At 39.7% G+C, this 21,667-nt stretch overlaps 1 protein-coding gene across 11 annotated transcripts in view; it reads right to left on the reverse strand.

Annotated features, from left to right (window-relative positions):
- NVL (nuclear VCP like) overlaps positions 1-21,295 on the reverse strand; it is a 179,798-nt gene extending 158,503 nt beyond the window's left edge. For 5 of the 11 annotated variants that reach the window (XR_009729892.1, XM_061382316.1, XM_061382315.1 and 2 more), the window contains exons 1-10: positions 21,175-21,294; positions 14,658-14,731; positions 12,114-12,166; positions 11,932-12,031; positions 8,482-8,536; positions 7,651-7,923; positions 4,633-4,765; positions 4,336-4,412; positions 3,642-3,776; positions 2,106-2,207 (exon numbers count right to left, since the gene is read on the reverse strand). Coding sequence is in view for 10 of the 11 variants with exons in the window: in XM_061382316.1 (XP_061238300.1) it covers positions 2,106-2,207; positions 3,642-3,776; positions 4,336-4,412; positions 4,633-4,765; positions 7,651-7,923; positions 8,482-8,536; positions 11,932-12,031; positions 12,114-12,166; positions 14,658-14,731; positions 21,175-21,231 (1,059 nt within the window). In the remaining variant the exon portion in view is untranslated. The other 6 variants (XM_061382314.1, XM_061382312.1, XM_061382313.1 and 3 more) reach the window with 4 other exon arrangements.
- Positions 21,296-21,667: the final 372 nt, after the last annotated feature.

The raw sequence follows: 21,667 nt of genomic DNA on the forward strand, positions 1-21,667 counted from the left end.
TATCCCCTATACAGGTGTGGTTAAGTATATATGTATTTTTCAATCTTAAAGTTCAGAGACCATTCACCAAAAGAACTACCCTAAAGAAAGCAGTTTACACATGTCTTATTGTACCGACTTTCACCAGGAAATGGGGAGACTGGAAAAGAGGGGTACTAGACCATATGTTTATTAAGTACCGGCTGTTATGCATCGTACCAGCATAGCACTGGTTCAGAGCTAGATAAGCACAGAACTAATAACTAATTTTTCCCTTTGTCACTTTTATCCTCATTCATCATTGTCTTCACCATAAACACAAATGTGGTTACCTGTCTTTCTGTTGTACGCCAGTTAACAAACAAATCAAGCTCATTTTGGAAAACAGGTAACGCCTTAAAGAATGTAGCTGTGCTCTGCAGAGTATCCTTCCCACCCTCCACTGCACCTTCTGTACATGCCCACAGCTTTTCTAATGCCAGTCTATGTTTGGCTCACAGGAAACATCCTGACCAGGCCCACCTGTGAATGACTACAGGAAGGAAGAAATGAACACATTCCCTCTGGAGTCTGACTGGAACAAGGACTTTAGCCCTTCTCCTTTTTGGAATTAAAAAAACCTATATTCTAACCCAGGGAGGATGGTTTGGGGGACACTAGTCTATTTTCCGGAGAAGGCAATGGCACCTCACTCCAGTACTCTTGCCTGGAAAATCCCATGGACGGAGGAGCCTGGTGGGGTGTAGTCCATGGGGTCGCTAGGAGTCGGACACAACTGAGCGACTTCACTTTAACTTTTCACTTTCATGCACTGGAGAAGGAAATGGTAACCCACTCCAGTGTTCTTGCCTGGAGAATCTCAGGGACGGGGGGGCCTGGTGGGTTGCCGTCTATGGGGTCGCACAGAGTCGGACATGACTGAAGCGACTTAGCAGCAGCAGCAGCAGTCTATCTTCTGGAGAAGGCAATGGCACCCCACTCCAGTACTCTTGCCTGGAAAATCCCATGGACAGAGGAGCCTGGTGGGCTGAAGTCCATGGGGTCGCTAAAGAGTCAGACACGACTGAGTGACTTCACTTTCACTTTTCACTTTCATGCATTGGAGAAGGAAATGGCAACCCACTCCAGTGTTCTTGTCTGGAGAATCCCAGGAACGGGGAGCCTGGTAGGCTGCTGTCTATGGGGTCGCACAGAGTCGGACCGACTGAAGCGACTTAGCAGCAGCAGCAGCAGCAGCCCCAACTACTTGTTAATTTATTGACCTGCCACAGCAAGCAATACAGAGCTTGTACTAGGTAACAAATTTTGCTACTTTCTTACTATTTAAAAAAACATTTTCAAGTACTGGTAAAATATACTTTATCTTCTCAGCTTTGCATTTCAGACGCACTGGCCATATTCACCAGTCCCAATGTATTTGGGACGCATATGATGACAATGCAAAATTAAACTTATCAGTATTTTTAACTTCTTAACCACAGTGATGACTAGTGACTGGTCAAAGGAGCATGATGTCATAGCCAGTATTTACATGGCTTTTGCTATGTGTTAGACACTACATTAAAAATTTACATAAACCCTTTAATACAATCAACAACCCCATGAGATTTGATCAGTATTATTTGCTAGTAAGGAAACTCAGGGTTAAGAGTGGTTAAATCTCTTGCCCAAGATTACACAATTAGTATGCAGTGGCCTAAGGACTTGAACCTCTGTTTCTAACTTGGAAGTACATTTACCCGTAACACTATACTGAAAATAAAACTTCAATGGAATACAAATGTCATCTTCCTCAGAAGTTCTTAAGCAGCCAAATTTTAATGAGTTATAATCAGAATAAAAAAAAAATATCACAAGGATAATCTATTTTTAGCATATCGCTATCAGGTATGACAGTCAGAACTTCTCACCAATTATGTTATTTTCAGATTAAACAGATTATTTTACCCGACAATCTATCAATTAATCTACTTTAAACATTTAGCCATCATGAGGAACAAATTACTACGTTTAGAAAAGAATAGCCAGTGAACATGTTAACAGATACCAACCTTAAAGAAAACAAGAACTTCCATATAGCCTTATACAATCTGACAACCTGACATTATAGTCATTAGCTGACTCACCACAGCTTGTTCAAATAGTTCTCTTAGCTTCTGTTCGGATTCTCCAGACACTCCAGATACAATCTCTGTAGCAGCTACTTTGAGAATTGGAAGATCAAGTTCCTATGCATAAATATATTAAAAAATGACTAAATTTTCAAAGTTTCACTTACCTACTTTTTCTTTACTCAGTCCCTCTCTCAAAATTACATTTTTTAAATGACCAATTTTCTGAGGAACGTCGTATCTTTTTGTACTGTTCCAATGAAAAACATTACTTAAAAATCTGAAATTTTATCCAAACACATTGACTGGATACTTTCGACTTATTTTTACTTTACAGATATCATAAAACTGTTATTATCTCTTCTGAATAAAGGGTCTTGAATCTTAAGAAATATATTTGCCTTACTTAGAGCTGAGCCAAAACAAATCTGTTATTTATCTGCTGGATATGAAACAGCAGGGAGTTGTGACACAGTCATTTTCCACACACCCTACTGGCATTTCTCCACCAAAGAAACCCAGAGAAATAGCCAGTAACAAGTCAGAGGAGGCAGATTCTTAAAGGAAGAGAAACTACCACTGTCCCACCAATATAACTGGCAACAACCCATCCTAAACCCTACTATTCTTCTGACTATCTTTAAATTTCACTTCCTCAATGATATTCTCTTTAACCCTAATTCTTAACGTGGGTAAAGGCAGCATACCAACAACACACCACATGGCATTCTGCACTGCTTCTGTCTCCCACTCAGTGTAATCGTAACCATGAAGCAACACTTATTTGTGTAAAAGACAGTTTAACGCGTCTCGTGTATTAGATCAAAAAACCCCTTTTGGATAAAAACTGAGTTTCTTGTACTTATCACTATATCTCAATGTCTGGCACGAAATAGTCACACAAAAGATTTATTTAACAAATGAATAAATGAGGCAAATCTATCAATTTCTTCTAGAAAAACAATTTTCTTTCAAAGCACACTATCTATTAACGACTGACAGTGTGCTCCTCTTCAAACTAAACTTACTTGGACATTTTGCATTTTACAGTTTCCAAGAAACCTGATGGGGCTAAAATGAAAATTGCTAACTTTTTATTTTGCCAACTGAGTATCTATTATCACCATTTAAGAAAGGACATTTTTACACTAAAAAGGATAAAAACATGACTCTGGATGCAAATTCTGAATAAATTTGGTTCTATGTAAAATATGATCCTCCAGTTTAATTTTATTGCTCTTGAAAACCACTAGCTTAAACGGAAAGAACAGTGACTAAAAACAAGAACTAAAACAATGGGTAAGAACTAAAACTAAAACAAGAACTATGGGTTAAAAAAATGGGTTGTTTATATTATTTGGCTTCCCACCCGACCCTTGCCATATAATTGGATACATTAAAAAAAAAAAAAATCTCACAAAGAGCAGCATGAAAAGAATGAAGGGATCAGTCCTCCTGAAAATACGCCAAGTCTGGCTCAAGTTGACCAATGAGAAAAAATAAAAACAAATAACAAAAGAACAAAAGCAAACAAACGTCAGTAAACCTCACCCCAGCAATCGCGTGTGCAAGTAATGTCTTCCCACAGCCTGGTGGTCCATGAAGAAGAACTCCACGTGGGGGTATGACGCCCAGGTGGTGGTACACCTCTGGGTGACGCATGTGTATGAGCATCTTGCAGACCTCCTGTAGGAATAAACAGAACCATGTCCTTCACAGCCCCAAAGGGAATGAACCAATGTGGAATGAAAGGACCTGTTCTTTGGAGCAGCAACATGCAGTAGACAGGTTTTAGACTTACACCTGAGTTTGAATCCTGTTCTGGTAACTGTCATGAGGCATTAGCAATAACCCCTCTGTGAGCTTCCATCTCCAAAGGGTAATAATACCTACCTTGCAGAAAGAATGAATAGTAACTAGCATAGTAACTGAAACAGAGTAAACACAAAAAAACACTAACCATTACAACTGTTAAAGTGCTACTCCTGATAAAGCAAGTATCTTATGCACACTGTAGCTAAAATGGTGAAAAAACTGAAGATATGTTTCTTGTATCCCTCATGACCCTGAAGGGGACAAGTCAGGCTTGCCCTTCTCACTTTCCTGGCCTCCTTTTCTAGACTCAGTTCCTATTAGATACAAAGAGGAAGGCGTTATTTGAATACCTTATTGAATACCTTATTTGAAGGCCTTATTTGATTGGCAATATACCCATTTGAGGTAGAAATTCTGAATCTGAACTAACTTTTAATGTTGTATCATTGCCACCGACGTCTTCGAACTTCACACTGGAGATCTGTAATTCTAGCCCCTTGGCTTTAGCTGGTAAACAAAAAAGGAGGAGGTGAAAAGATTAGTGATTCAGTAGCGACTCAGAACTATACTGAATAATCTTTACATAAACAAAGGTCCATTAGACACTGAAATATTTTCTAGTAAATGTCTCCACACGTAGGAGGTTCCCCAGGCCAAAGAGCTTGGAATCACAATGTCTCGCTCAAAGCAAACACAGCCGCCGCCACCCACAAGACTTCCATCTCACCTTTCTTCTGCAGGACAGCTTCTATTTCCCCATCTACTTCCTGAAGATCTTCTTTCTTCTTTTTGCCTCCTTTGCTGTTTAGCTTGCCTTTTCTTTTTTTGTTACTCTCCAGAAGAGAAGAATCTTTTGAATTCTGAGGAAAAAAAATTAAACGTGTCATGCTTGGAACTAGGCCATTTAAAGGGGGGGGGGGGCATTACTAAAAAATAAATAAATAAAAATACATTTCAACCCTGGTACTTTCACCCATTAGCTATTCCCAACATTTTAGCTTAAGGGTGACCTCTGCTGGGGATGTCCTTTTCCACAACCTTAATGCTCAGTTTACTTCCTAAAACCTGAAAAACCTTTCCAGAATCTTCTAGATAGAATTAATCTCTTCTTCACACTCTCAGAACACTGAATTTGCAACTGTGGCAGAGCCTATACAATCTGCTTGTAAATGAGTGGCTCACCTGTCTATGTTATTTCTTCCTCACTGAGTTGTGTGCTTCTGGAGTTCAGATAACAGCATTCATCTTTTATTCCTCACTGAGCCTTTTACGTAGTTGGTACTCACCTGATGTCTAATCAATCACTAAATTAAATATGACTAGAAAGCTGCTCTGACAGCCATATAATTTAACATAAAAGTCGAGCTTTGTCCTTGACCTTGCCAACAATAATAATGTTCTTTAAAGACAAAGTAAATAGATTTGGAAAAGGCCTATTAATAATTCAAAAGCAGAGGGGAGAGGCTTCGCCAAATCAAAGAGCTTGGTGCTTGAAAACCACTTAGAATGGCATCACCCGAGAGAAACATAATACCACCCACACATGAGATTTTAAATATTCTAGTTGTCATTGTTTAGTTGCTAAGTCATGTCTGACTCTTTTATGACCCTGTGGGCTATAGCCCACCAGGCTCCTCTGTCCATGGGATTTCCTAGGCAAGAATGCTGGAGTGTGTTGTCATTTCCTACTCCAGGGGATCTTCCCGACCAAGGGACTGAACACATGTCCCCTGAACTGGCAGACATATTCTTAATCACTGCACCACCAGGGAAGCCCAAATATTCTAGCAGCCACATTTAAAAAGGGAAAAAATAAGTGGAAGTATTTTTTAAGAAAATAATAATCTAGTTTATTTAACTAAATATATTCAAAACAGTATCAACATATAGTCAGTTTAAGAATTATTAATAAAATGTTTTACACTGTTTTTACAATAAGCTGTCAAAGTCCAGTGGATACTTTATATCTACTGCACATCTTAATTCAGACAAAAAATTTTCACGAGAAATACTTGATGTGTTTATATTTTATAAAATCTACAGCTGAAAAAGTATATTCACATACCCAAGTTATTTAAAATATACGCAGAAGTTTCCTAATAACTAAACTGACTGATAGTTTTTACATTTAAATTAAAAATTCAATTCCTCATTAGCACTAGCTCCATTTCAACAGCTCAACAGACACAGGCAGCTAACATTTCCCATACCAGACAGCGAGACCCAGAGCCCAAGCAGCCACTCTACTGGGAGACAGATTACCTGAAACCCCCTCTCTGCCAGGCATTAAAGGAATCAAGTAAGAATGATGTCCGATGTGCTCACTCTGCAACAGTCCATCAAGCTTTACTTTTTTTATATATGGTATATTCCAATTTAAAAAGATAAAAAAAGGGACTTCCGTGGTCATCCAGTGGCTGAGACTCCTTGCTCCCAACACAGGAGGCTTGGGTTTGATCCCTGATCAGAAAACTAGATCCCACATGCCACAACTAAGAATTTGCATGCTGCAACTAAGACCCAGAGCAGCTAAATAAATATTTTTTTAATTAATTAAAAGAAAATTATTTTAAGTATCTATTTATTTTATCCATTTTCATAGTATATCTATTTATGTTGGATCCCTCAAAGTATCATCCTAAACTGAAAATAAACCACACAGATGTTTTAGCAGCTACCCTCCCTTCTGTCTACAATCATCAATTCTCTGTGATGCACACCAGAGGTAGTTACTCCTTCACTTTCACTAATAAAAACAACTCGGGAAGTTTATCAGGCACTAATTCACAAACTAACAACTTCACGCTAGACATATTTTAGCCAGGGACACATTATTAAACAAAGCCCCTCCTCTCTTGGAGTTGCCATTCTTATACAACAACCCAAAAACAATTATACAAACAGTCATTTTAAATACTTAAAATATAGTGATTTTTTTAATTACTTGAAAAAAGTAGGGTTAGGAAACAGAATATCCAACGATGCGCTATTTTACATGTCTGGGAAGGCCTCCGGGAAGATCACAAGTGAAACAAGATGTGAAGAAATGATGGTGGGACTTCCCTGGTGGTCCAGTAGTGAAGACTCCGAACTCCCAACAAAGGGGCACAGTTTGATTGATCCCTGGTGGGGGAACTAAGATCCCACATGCTGCACGGTGCAGCCAAGAATAAGAATCAATATAAAAATTAAAAGAAGAAATGAGAGAGTAAGCCACAGGAATCTCGGGAAAGATGTTCCAAACAGAAAGTACAAGTGTGACTGTCCCAAATGAGAGAAGGGTCAGCATATTCAGAAACAGCAAGAAGCCCAGTTGTGGCTGAGGCCAAACTTGGGAGGTGGGAGAGGAGGGGAGCAGGAGATAAGATTAAACAGACAGCATGGAGCCAAGTCAGGCAGGGCTGCCAACTGCAAGATCTCTGACTGAAGACTGAATGAAGCCACTGGAGGGTTTTTAATAAAAGGACAATCATCAGACTTAACTCGTAAAAAAATGATCTCTGTGTGTAGAATAAACTAGGGGATCAAACACAGAAGCAATTGAAGGTTATTTCAAAAGTTAAGGGAAGAAAGAGTAGAAGCTTGGACCAAGATGAAAATGATGACCATAGTGGGAAGTGAGCAAATTCTATCTCAAGTTTGTAAGCCTTTTATAAAACACAAGAATCTACATGGTGTTACATTCAATGAAAAGGGTGTAATGTATTCCAACTACAAGAGGCTAAAATGCCAGCATAAAAAATACCTCTATCTCAGAGATCGGCTTCTTATCATTACACTTCTCATCTGATAGATCCGAGAAAAAACTGTCCTTCTTTCTACCCGGGGTTTTGTCAATAAACCATCCTCCTTCAGAACCTCCAGCAGGGGCCTTTGAAGGAATGGAGCCTGTTCTGGAAGTTATCCGTGGTGGAGAAGTAATGGATTCTTTTTGTTCCATCTCAGGAGTACTTGAAACAGAATCCGGATTTCCTTTCCGATACAAGGACAGCAGCGAACTGTTCATATGATTTGCTGACTGGTGGAAACATGATTTTAGCATAAATTACTCAATAGGCACTCATGAAAATTTGATTCCATGTATTAAGTTTTCTATATTTTCTTCTCAATACCTTTTCCCAAAACAATTACAGTCAGAAAATACATGTGCTCACAATACAATACTTCACAAACATTTACTATTCAAAAAGATGTACCCCCTCCATTCCAGGTTAATGTACAAATTTATACTTGGCAAATAAAACCAAATAAGAAAGGTTGTTTCTAAAACATCGAAGTATGAAAATGAGCTGGTAGGCAATTATTATCCTATCAATTCAACTAGATCAAATATAACGATATCATCATGACTTTTCTGGCCATTCTCTTCCCTTCTTTTTCCCTGTGTAACAGGCTATACACACAAATACTGGAAGGATGGCCAATCCATGAGTTCAATGCTCCACACAGAAATATTCAATTATTTACTAATGAAGATGTTCAAAGTCTCTAACTCTATTCCTTACTGGTCTTTTCTGAGGAGGATTCAAAATGATTTTCTAAAAATCAAAGTTGGTTCATTAAATATCTGGCTTACCTGTGGGTCTGGGTAATCTTCCATACTTGAATCATCAGAATAGCTTTCAGTATACCTCAGTAAAAAGAAGAAAAGAAATGTAAATGATTTTCTCCCACATCCTAAAAAAAAATACTACTCAAAACAAGAAAATAAACTGAGGCAAAATACTATGGTGGTAAAGAATCCAGGCTTTGGAATCAGAGAAGTGTGGATTCAAAATACAGCTTAAAAAAAAAAATTCATCTTCACCAGATACTAGCTTTGTAACCTGAGCCTCAGCTTCCTTATCTATAAAATGGAGATTATAAATGATGTCTATCTCACTGGCTTATCGGATTTCCAGATGGCACAGTGGTAAAGAATCTGCCTGCCAATGCAGGACGTACAAGAGACACGGGTTTGACTCCTGGCTTGGGAAGATCCCCTGGAGGAGGGCATGGCAACCCATTCCAGTATTCTTGCCTGGGAAATCCCATGGACAGAGGAGCCTGGCGGGCTACAGTCCACGGGGTTGCAAAGAGTCAGACATGACTGAGCACGCACACACTGGCTTATCAGAGGATTAAATAAAAGCTTTAAAAAAATTGTTTTGCCCTACAATTCATGCTCTACAAAATTATCAAGAGTTAAATGAAATACCACAGATAAAAGAAAAAAGTATAGGTAATTATTCTACATACTCTTGTGACAGAGGTCTAAGTGTATTAGCATAAATCATAAAAGAACAGATTGAAAGATATGACTAGGTAAAGATGTATAATTTTTCAATTAAAAGTCACTATAAAGAAAAATAAAATGCAAATGGCAAACTGTGACAAGCATTTGTAACACATATAAAAAGAGATATTATTTTACACAAAGAGCTCTGACAATAAGGAAAGTCCAAATAGATCTCAAATGAAAAACAAAATCCATAAATAAGCAATTCACAAAGGAAACACAAAATTAGTTATCAAAATATTACGAGTGAAAATAACACAATCAACTTTTTGCCTATAAAACTGGCAAAGATTAAATAACAAATATAACTAGAACTGCAAGCATGTTGAGAAATGCACTCTTTATACAAAACTGTTGGGAATATAAACCAAAGGCAACTTTTTTGGATGGCAACTGCATATGTACCAGAAATTTCAAAAATATAAATCTTTTTGATCCTAGAAATACTGCTTCAGGACTTCAACATAAAAAAGAAATCTGTACAAAGATATATATACTAAAGGATTATTTATTACATATACAATAGTGCAAAAATGGTAACAATTATAAGCCCACAAATGTGAAACTAATTATAAGAACTATGGTAAAGCCAAATAAAAAAAGAGCAGCTATAAAGAACAAAAAGGGGTTATCATCCATAGATCCTACAGTTACTAAAAGGAAAACAGAAGAGTATCTGGAAAAGTTTTATGTCAATAAATGCCACAAATTTTCAATGCCAAAATGCCAAAATAGGTGAAATGAACAAATTTTTTTAAAAGTACAATTTACCAATGCTGATGTAAGGGGAAAAAAGGGGGACGAGACCTATATCTACCAAAATTAAATGTTATCAAACTCCTATCCACAAAAAAGACTTCAGGCCCAGATGAATCCTGGATGAATTCTACGAAATTTTCCAGAACAAAATAACAGTAACATTATACAAACATAAACTAGAGACCAAAAAACCCACATGCTTTCCAACTAATATTATAAGACCACTATAACAAAAGTCTGAAGAGGTTAGTTAAGTATTCTGCTAGAACTCATACCAAAACCTGACAAAGAGGAAAAAAAGAAAGAAAAAAATCAGATCAATGTGAAAACAGATGTAAACATCTACAGAAAAAGATTAGCAAATAGAGTTTTAAAATATATTACAAAGATAATGTTTTAGGACCAAGTAGGGTTTGTGGCAGGAATGCAAGATTGGTTTACCACTCAAAAATCAATAAAATTCACCAGATTCATAGAATAAAGGGAAAAAGCCAATAATAAAACCCTTAAATATCCACATAAAAAGCATTTGACGAACGTTATACCTATTCACGATGAAAACTTTCAGCAAACTAGGAATATTAGGAAGCTTTCTCAATCTGATAAAGAACACCTTTTAAAAAAACCTACAGCTAACATACATTTTGTTACTTAGTCACAAAGTCATGTTCAACTCTTTGCGACTCCGTGGACAGTAGCCCACCAGGCTCCTCTGTCCTTGGGATTCCCCAGGCAACAATACTGGAGTGGGTTGCCATTTCCTTTACAGGCTATCTAAAGTTAAAGCCTGATCATACCAAATGTTGGTAATATGTAGAACTCTCACATGGTAACAGAGGAACTCTCACATACTGCTGATGCAAAGGTAAAATGATACAAACATTCTGAAAAAGAGTCTGGCAGTCTCTTATAAAGTTAAATATGCAGTTACCATATGACTCAGCTATTCCGGTTCCAGTATTAAGAAATGAAAACACTCTCCACAAAAATGCCAGTACATAAGTGATCATAGTAGCTTTATTTGTAAAAACCAAAAAACGAAAACAATCCAAAACTAATATGTAAGCAGATTAAAAAAAATAGTGGTATATACATACATACATACATACATACAGGGCAATAAAAAGCAATGGAATTTTGATACACACAACACTGATAAATCTCAAACTTATTGTCCTGAATGAAAGAATCTAAATTTTTAAAGTATTAATGCATACTCTGCAATTCCATATATACAAAATTCTAGAAAATATAAATATATAGTGACAGAAAGTAAATCAAAGGCTACCTCAGAATAGGAATGGAAGGAAAAATAAACTGCAAATGGGTGCAGGAAAATTTGTGAAGTTGATGGATATGCTTAGTATCTTGCTTAGGGTAATGTTTTAATGAGTATATAGATACGTCAAAAATCAATACACTGTACATTTTAAAAAATGTACCACTAATTGTACGTCAATTATACTGCAATACAGTCATAAAAGTGTCAACAATATTACTTCTTAAACAAAAAATTAATTGACACCTTTTTACATACCTGGCATTGTATTAGGACAGAGAAAAACAAAGCTAACGAGAAAGTTCTGTAAGTAACACAAATAATCTCATATACCAGATGACAGAAACACTATACTAAATTACCTTTGAGTTAAGGAAAAGCTGAGAAAGGAGTCCAAAAAGGCTTGAAAGGCAAGAAAATAACCTTTTGAAGGCTGACTCTTGAAGGCTGAGTGAAAGTTCATGAAGGGGAAATGAACACTCCAGCTACAGAAAACCACCCACACAAAGGCACAAAGAAAGAATCTAACCTCTCTGAGAAACAGCGAGTATTCCGCATGTCTGAAATAAGTCTAGAGAGGTTAGGTAAGTATTCTGCAGGAACTTATCGGCAATGAAGAGCCAAGTTATCCTGTTTGGAAGTTTTACAAGTAGGAATGTAACATGATCAGGTTAATGTTTTAGAAAAACCCTCCACTCCATAATCCTTACTCATTATCCTCTTCACCGTGTCTTGCTCTTTTGGCCAGATGTTCATCTTCTAATTCTGCTAGATCCTTATGTTCTTTCTCACTACTAATTATGCTAAAAACTGAAACAAAAAGAAAAATGCCATGAGCTGAAACAATTCTATGACTTCATTAATAATTCGGCTCTAACACTAAAAGACTTACCTTTTTCCACCTGAATTCTAAAGGCGTTTCTTTTCCTTCGACCATAGTCTATACTGAAAAACATAACAAGAAGTTTAGTACCAGGGTCTCCACCAATATTTTCCCATTAAGCTCAATCTAAATTGAGAACTTAACCTTACATGTATATATAATTATGTCACTATACTTACATTAACCATAAGCCTATTTTCAAACAAATTCTATGTTTATATTTTTACTACTCTAATTTTCCTTGACTAGAAATAGGGTTATAGCCGCAGCAAAGTTGCCACCTTGTACTGAAGACGACAGAGGAGGGATGAAATGAAGGCAGGCTCCTGGATTTCTTGGATCCCACAAGACAAGCCAAAAGAACAATGCAGCTGTGAACATGTGTTACCTTTCAAAAAAAGGAAAGGCGGCTCCAAGGGAAGCTCCAAGTTGGCAGGGCTGCCACTCACACCATGCACCCAGGGCGCACAGGCCCAGACAGAGGCACTGTCTCTCGCTTGGTCCCAAAGAGCAGGGCAGTCATTCTATTGAGTCCAGAGGACAGAGCACTGAGCCAAAAACAATTACTCTTAAAGTCTAGTGAATCTGCCTTGCCAGGTTTTGGACTTGCTTAAGACCAGGACACCTTTCCTCTTCCCAATTTCTCCTTTTGGAATGAGAATGTTTATCCTATGCCTATCCCATCATATTTAGGAAACAGGTTAAGTTGTTGTCTGACTTCACAAGTTCACAGCCAGACAGGAATTCTACCTCAGGAGAACTATACCTCTGGTCACACTCATGCATGCATGTTAGTCACTCAGTCATGTCCAACTCTTTGTGACCCCATGGACTGTAACCCACCAGGTTCCTCTGTCCATGGAATTCTCCAGGCAAGAATACTGGAGTGAGTTGCCATCTCCTTCTCCAAGTCACACTTGTACTTGAGTTAAATGATATTCAGATGAGATTTTGGATTCAGAGTTGATGCTGAAATTGGTTAAGAACTTCTGGGGTGGCTGGGATGGACAGAGTATATTTGCAAACAATGAAGGCATGAATTTGGGGGGCAAAAGGGCAGTGTTAGGAGCTTAACTGTGTCTCTCTAAAATTCATAATGTTTAAGTCCTAATCCTCAGTATCTCAGGATATACCTGTTTTTCGAGATATGGCTTTAAAGAGGCAACTAAAGGGAGGGAGGGAGGAGAGGCGTTCAGGATGGGAGGGATACATGCATACCTGTGGTGGATTCATGCTGATGTATGGCAAAAAACCATCACAATATTGTAAACTAATTATCCTCCAATTAAAACTAATTTAAATACATAGACACATTAAAAAAAAAAAGATGTAACTAAAGGGACTTCCCTGGAGGTCCAGTGGTTAAGACCCTGCACTGCCAATGCCAGGGGCATAGGTTCGATCCCTGGTCAGGGAATAAGATGCCACATGGCACGCAGTATTGGCCAAAATATAAAAAGAGGTAACTAAGGTAAAATGAAGTCATATGGGTGGGCCCTAATCCAATATGACCAGTGTCTTCTTAAGAATAAGAGATCAGGATACAGATGCACACAGAAGGAAGAGCAAGTAGAGACACAGGGAGAAGGTAGCCATCTGCAAGTCAGGAAGAAACCTCAAAAAGAAAGCAATCCTGACAACTCCTAGATCGTGAAGCTGTAGCCTTCACATTAAGGAATACAATTTCTGTTGTTTAAGCCACCTAGTCTATGATGCTTTTTGATGGCAGCCTTAGCAAATTAATATACAAAGGGAGAGAAAAAAACAGAGACACCAATACACAAAGCAGGGATAATTAATGAGGAAAGATATCAGAAGACCTGGAACCGAGGCACAAAAGGATTTAATTTGTAGTGCAAAGACTGCAGGAATGACACATTTTTAGATAGTCAGGAAGCTGAAGGAGATCATGCCTGATGGTTTTCATTTTTTAGTGAAGAGAATACTACTACTGACGAGTGAGTAAGATGCTGAAATCTAAGAAGTAGCCATTTTCATTAATAACAAGGGCAGCTCCTTCCATATAACTGGTGCTTGATAAATGCTTATATAAATGAACTGAGTTCTAAACCTGTGGATTGGTGAACTAAAGCTAGCAGCTATAAATATCAACTGGAAATGCAGCTATAAATACCAACTGGAAATTTAGGTAGGATGGAGATTTAAAAAATGGTTGGAAAGGGACTTCCATGGTGGCGCAGTGGTAAAGAATCCCCTGCCAATGCAGGTGACATGGGTTTGAACCCTGGCCCAGGAAGATCCCACACGCTGCAGGACAACTAAGCCCATGCGCCTCAACTGCTGAGCCTGTGCTCTAGAGCCCAGGAGCCACAAATACTGAGCCCAAATGCTCTAGAGCATATGCTCTGCAACAAGAGGAGCCTCCACAACGAGAAGCCCAAGTACCATAACTGGAGAGTAGTTCTTGATGGCCACTAGAGGAAAGCCCTCGCAGCACGAAGACCCAGCACAGCCACACAAATAAATAAATAAATCTGTTTTTAAAGAAAGGTAGGAAAGAAAAGCAAAAATTTGGAGACTACATTTCTTTACCTGTACATTCTTTGTAAATCACATGCTAAGATTCCAGTGTCCACATATTTGCCGCATCTGTTACTGGTGAGGTACTGAAACAGAAAACATGACAAATACAGCACAGTAGTTCACACTCAGTCACTGTAATCAACGACTAAGCAACTGAGCTATTCGAACATGTTATACTTTAATGCAAACTCATTAATAAAGCATGCTAGAAACATAAACAAAAATCACCAGACAATTGCCAAGTCAGAATAAAAGAATTTAATTAACATTATTAATCACTATGAAATGCAATAACAATAACCAGAATGGCTATAAGGCAGTAGGTGAGAGCTTATTATATCCCAGATTCCCAGACATACCACAACAAAGCACTGAACTCGTAAGAGCACTAAGGGATATTTTAAATTTGAAGGAACACAGTATTTGATCTGTCCATCTGCAGGAACTACATATGACCCTCAAACAACATGGGTTTGAACTGCACTAGTCCACTTACAGCAGATTTTTTCGATAAATACATTTTACAGTACTACATGATCCAGGGCTGGTTGAATATGCCAATATAGAACCACAAATATAAAAAGCCAACTGTAGCTATACACAGATTTTCAAATGAATGGGGCTGGGGGGAGAAGGGGATGTTGGCATCCCAACCCTCATATTGTTCAAGGGTCAATTGTACTAGCCTGAGACAATTCATGGTTTCAATATTAAAGCACCTTCTGACGATGTCACATCTTTGCAAAACTGGGTTTCCAGCGTTTCTTGTAATAAAAATCAAGGTGGAACAGGAAATGAATAGCAGTGTCAATCTGATCTCAAAGTATGAGAAGTTGTGCAGTGCCCAAAAGGCATACAAATTTCACCAGTAAATAACTGTGGTTATTTAAGAATGAAATATTGGGTCAGCCAAAGTAAAAAACCTGAATGGACTTTTTGGCCAACCCAATACAAACATACTGGGGCCTGGGCTTCCCCGGTGGTTCAGCTGGTAAAAGAATTCACCTGCAATGTGGGAGACCTGGGTTTGATCCCTGGGTTGAGAAGACCCCCTGGAGAAGGAAAAGGCTACCCACTCCAGTATTCTGGCCTGGAGAATTTCATGGACTGTATAGTCCACAGGGTCATAAAGAGTCGGACACGACTGAGTGACTTTCACTGACTGAATTCGGGACCTAGAAACAAGAGCCTGGTAAAGCTGCCTGGTAAAGCTGTTCTAGGGGCCTTTTACACATTCTCTTTTAGTGCTCACAATGCTATGAGGTAGATGTTACTCTCCCCCTATTTTATTTTTTAAAAATTATTTATTTATTGGCTGTGCTAGGTCTTCGTTGCTGCACAGGCTTCTCACTGCAGTGGCTTCTCTTGCTGCAGAACAGGGGCTACAGGACGCAAAAGCTTCAGTATGCGCAGCTCCAGGCTCTAGAGCACAGCCTCAGTAGTTGTGGTACATGGGCTTAGTTATTCTGGGGCATGTAGGCTCTTCCAGGATCAGGGATGGAACCATGTCTCCTGTATTGGCAGGCAGATTCTTTACCAGTAACAAGGGAAGCACTCTGCTCTGATTTGAAGCTTTAAAAGCTTACTTACTTGCTTCAGAACAGATCAGATCAGATCATTTGCTCAGTCGTGTCCGACTCTTTGCAACCCCATGAATCACAGCATGCCAGGCCTCCCTGTCCATCACCAACTCCCGGAGTTCACCCAGACTCACGTCCATTGAGTCAGTGATGCCATCCAGCCATCTCATCCTCTGTCGTCCCCTTCTCCTCCTGCCCCCAATCCCTCCCAGCATCAGAGACTTTTCCAATGAGTCACCTCTTCGCATGAGGTGGCCAAAGTACTGGAGTTTCAGCTTCAGCATCATCCTTCCAAAGAAATCCCAGGGCTGATCTCCTTTAGAATGGACTGGTTAGATCCCCTTGCAGTCCAAGGGACTCTCAAGAGTCTTCTCCAACACCACAGTTCAAAAGCATCAATTCTTCGGTGTTCAGCCTTCTCCACAGTCCAACTCTCATATCCATACATGACCACAGGAAAAACCATAGCCTTGACTAGACAAACCTTTGTTGGCAAAGTAATGTCTCTGCTTTTCAATATTGATATTTCAATATTTCAATTTTTCGACCTTTTCTAGGTTGGTCACAACCTTCCTTCCAAGGAGTAATCGTCTTTTAATTTCATGGCTGCAGTCACCATCTGCAGTGATTTTGGAGCCCAGAAAAATAAAGTCTGACACTGTTTCCCCATCTATTTCCCATGAAGTGATGGGACCAGATGCCATGATCTTCATTTTCTGAATGCTGAGCTTTAAGCCAACTTTTTCACTCTCCACTTTCACTTTCATCAAGAGGCTTTTGAGTTCCTCTTCACTTTGTGCCATAAGGGTGGTGTCATCTGCATATCTGAGGTTATTGATATTTCTCCCGGCAATCTTGATTCCAGCTTGTGCTTCTTCCAGTCCAGCGTTTCTCATGATGTACTCTGCATAGAAGTTAAGTAAACAGGGTGACAATATACAGCCTTGACATACTCCTTTTCCTATTTGGAACCAGTCTGTTGTTCCATGTCTAGTTCTAACCGTTGCTTCCTGAGCTGCAGACAGGTTTCTCCAGAGGCAGATCAGGTGGTCTGGTATTCCCATCTCTTTCAGAATTTTCCACAGTTGATTGTGATTGTGATTGTGATTGTGACACTGACCAAAGTCCAAGGCTTTGGTCAATAGAGCAAATATTTTTTTATAGTCAATAAAGCAGAAATAGATGTTTTTCTGGAACTCTCTTGCTTTTTCCATGATCCAGCGGATGTTGGCAATTTGATCTCTGGTTCCTCTGCCTTTTCTAAAACCAGCTTGAATATCAGGCAGTTCACGGTTCACATATTGCTGAAGCCTGGCTTGGAGAATTTTGAGCATTACTTTACTAGCGTGTGAGATGAGTGCAATTGTGCGGTAGTTTGAACAGTCTTTGGCATTGCCTTTCTTTGGGATTGGAATGAAAACTGACCTTTTCCAGTCCTGTGGCCACTGCTGAGTTTTCCAAATTTTCTGGCATATTGAGTGCAGCACTTTCACCGCATTATCTTTCAGGATTTGGAATAGCTCAACTGGAATTCTATCACCTCCACTAGCTTTGTTCACAGTGATGCTTTACGATTATACAGTGGAAGTGAGAAATAGATTTAAGGGCCTAGATCTGATAGATAGAGTGCCTGATGAACTATGGAATGAGGTTCGTGACATTGTACAGGAGACAGGGATCAAGACCATCCCCATGGAAAAGAAATGCAAAAAAGCAAAATGGCTGTCTGGGGAGGCCTTACAAATAGCTGTGAAAAGAAGAGAAGCGAAAAGCAAAGGAGAAAAGGAAAGATATAAACATCTGAATGCAGAGTTCCAAAGAATAGCAAGAAGAGATAAGAAAGCCTTCTTTAGCCATCAATGCAAAGAGATAGAGGAAAACAACAGAATGGGAAAGACTAGAGATCTCTTCAAAAAAATCAGAGATACCAAAGGAACATTTCATGCAAAGATGGGCTTGATAAAGGACAGAAATGGTATGGACTTAACAGAAGCAGAAGATATTAAGAAGAGATGGCAAGAATACACAGAAGAACTGTACAAAAAAGATCTTCACGACCCAGATAATCACGATGGTGTGATCACTGACCTAGAGCCAGACGTTCTGGAATGTGAAGTCAAGTGGGCCTTAGAAAGCATCACTTACTTGCTTACCAGCCCGTAGGTTACAGGGCCAGATTTCAAACCTAGAATGTTTAGTGATCAACTCACAAGTTTCAATATTTGCTAATTATCTAGTTTAGGTTCCCCACTTTATACAGCAATTTCTTCTCAAGGATCCCTAATACATGAGAACTGCCTCTGCATAAATGCCCCCAATGGCAAGAGACTAGGTGTCCAAAGCTGCAGTTTCAGTTAATTGTCCCCTTTTCTGGACTCCTATAGATTGCTGTCATTTACCACAGTCAATCTTGAATTGCACATATATATCTCAAACCCACTTCAAATCAAAAAACAACAGGACTACAACCACTTTAACCTGCTAAGTTTTAGAGTAATCTGTTATATAGCAATAGATTAATGTGCTAGTTAAAAGGAGGCAAGTGTACTGCTTGAAAGATGTCTAAAACGTATTGCTACATGAAACAAACAAGCAGCAGAAGAAATGCAGATGAGCCTGTGTGATTTTAAAAAAAAATCTATAAGTGCATATATGCATACAAAATTTTAAGACAAGTACAACAGAAACTTTCCATGATTACTCATGCAGAAGTGGAGTGGAGATGAAAAGAATTCTTTCTTCTCATTTTATACCCTCCAGTTCCCTTTTTTTGGAGAAGGAAATGGCAACCCACGCCAGTATTCTTGCCTGGAGAATCCCATGGACAGAGGAGCCTGGAGGGCTACAGTCCACGGGGTCGCAAAGAGTCCGACGTGACTGAGCAACTTCACTTTCTTTCCCTTTATTTTAAACCATAAGAACCTATTACTCTTATTTTTTAAATTACTATTTATTTGACTGTGCCAGGTCTTAGTTGTGACATACAGTATTCCTGGTTTTCGATGCGGCATGTGGGTTCCAGTTCCCTGACCAGTGTTCAAACCCAGGTTTCCTGCATTGGGAGCATGGAGTCTCAACCACCAGACCACCAGGGAAGTCCCCCTATTACTTTTATAATGAACCAAAGTAAAAAGAGAGGAAAACTGCTAATGTCAAACGCTGCAGAGCAGTCAAGTGTGGCAAAAACTGAGAAGAGGCCACTGGATTTAGCCATTAGGAGTTACTGCTCGGAGATCTGAATAAACTGAAGCAGCAAATTGTGCGAACATTCAGAGAAAGAGCAATAAAGTGAGTAAACTGCAAAAACAGGAGTCCTGTGCCCAGGAAGTTTAAGAAGGTCCATGTGGATAGGACCGTGCAATCAAGGGAGATTACAAAAGGGGAAAAAAGCAATGGACAAAAAGGTAGATGGGGCCAAAATACAAAGGGCTATTTAGGATGGATTTTACTCTAGATGTCTGAAAGTCCACAGAAGGGTTTTGAGTAGGACCCTGGCACACTCCAATCTTCCCTTTAAAATGATCTCCCTGGGTGCTCTTAGTGCAGAACAGACTAAGTAAAACCAGTAACAGTGAGATCAGTTAGGAGGTATTTCAACAGTCTAAAGGGAGTGTGGTTTGAACTAGGATGTTAGAAAGAAAGTGACAGTCTCTAAGTCCTGTCCAACTCTTTGCGATCCCATGGACTGTAGTCCACGGAATTCTCCAGGCCAGAATACTGAAGTGGGTAGCCTCTCCCTTCTCCAGGGGATCTTCCCGACCCAGGAATCGAACCGGGGTCTCCTGCATTGCAGTTGGATTCTTTACCAACTGAGTTATCAGGGAAGCCCAAGTGATTAGGTTTGAAGTATATTTCGAAGGTAAAGCCAAATAGGTCACTGATTAATTGGTTACAGGAAGTCAAGAGTCAGAATGATTCTTAAGGTTCTGGGCCTTAACAAATGGATAGATGGTGCGATGTCATTTACTGAAATAAAACAACACAAAGAAAAGAACAGTTTGGAGATCAATACTCTAAGCTGAAATCCTACAAGATACTCATGAGAAGATGTTGAGTATGCAGCTGGATATATCAGTCTGGAACTCAAGATAAAATCAGCACTGGATTATAATATAAATTTTGAAGTCATGAATGGATGTATAATATTTAAAGGTACTAGACTGGATGAGATCACCTAGAAGTATGCACAGATAGATAGAATATAAAGAGAAGGTAAGAGCACAGGTGCTCAAGGCACTTCCAACATTTAAAGGTGAAAGGAAGAAACAGATTCAAAAAACTGACGATATAGGAGCTGGAAGGGTAAAAGAAAAACAAGGTGAGAATATAGCTCTTAAAGTGTCCCTCCCTCCTTCTAACTGAGTGCTTAGTAATCTAAATGTCCAAGGCATTTACCACACAATGCATTCCACTGACGATTATGAATACAAAAAAAAAAAAAAGGCAGGTAAAGTGCCCGTTATGAAGTAAGATTCAGAGTACTTGTCTTTACTGGTGTCCGAACCTGACTCCAAGTTTCCTAAGAAAGGAAGTTAACGTATTCTTTATGACCCCGAAAGCAATTCTTCCTTACAAGGTTTCGAGGAACATTTCCTTCCCAACTACACAAGACAGGAAGTTTTAAACTCAAACGCCATCTCCACTCTCTTTACGGATCTGCACAGAGGTCAGGCAGATCCGGGCAGGCCCTCATCAAGCTGCTGCCTCTCAGGGTCTCGGGCTGCGCCTTGAAACTCGGCCGCAAAATGAGGAGGAAGGGGCTTGAACCACCCGCGAAGAAGTGGAGTCGTCAACAGCCCCACGCTGGAATCCAGACTGGCGCTGGCGGCAAGTCAGTCCGATCTAGAAACCTCCCCCCTTCTCCCAGCTGCGGCGAGAAAGGGCCTCTGGGGCTCCTGAGCAGCGAACGCGGACCACTCTGAGAGCTGGCCGTGCAGGATACACACCTGGATAACGCGCTGCTTCAGTTTATTATCCACGAACCTCGCGGGCCTGGGCTTCATCGCAGCTGCCTCTACTGCTGCTGCACGGACTTCACGTGAACCGGGGGCCTCCCCGAGGCTGTCCACGGCGATTGCCGAGCCAGCTGCCCAAGGAAATGAGCCCCACCCGCCCTAGCCCACGCCGTTCCCTTCAAGACTTTTGTACCGCGAGTAAACGGGGAAAAAATCACCAAGAACAAGATGAATATTTGAGAGAAGAAGGGAGTTTTTCAGAGTCTTATTTTACAGGCTTGTCCAAGAGGCCCTGGAATACAAGGACCCATTTGAACACGCTCAACTTTATTGTTCCCGACTCTGCGGACACGCGCAGGGGCGGGAGCTGGGAGATTCCTGCGGGGGCGTGGCCACCCACGTCTGTAACAGGTTTCTAGCCTGTCGAGGCGCACAGTTTGCGAATTTAGTTAATCTTGACCCGGAATCTTAAAACCGAAGCTGG

Source organism: Bos javanicus, chromosome 16, assembly GCF_032452875.1.
Source record: "Bos javanicus breed banteng chromosome 16, ARS-OSU_banteng_1.0, whole genome shotgun sequence".
In the NCBI taxonomy this organism is placed as follows: Eukaryota; Metazoa; Chordata; class Mammalia; order Artiodactyla; family Bovidae; genus Bos; species Bos javanicus.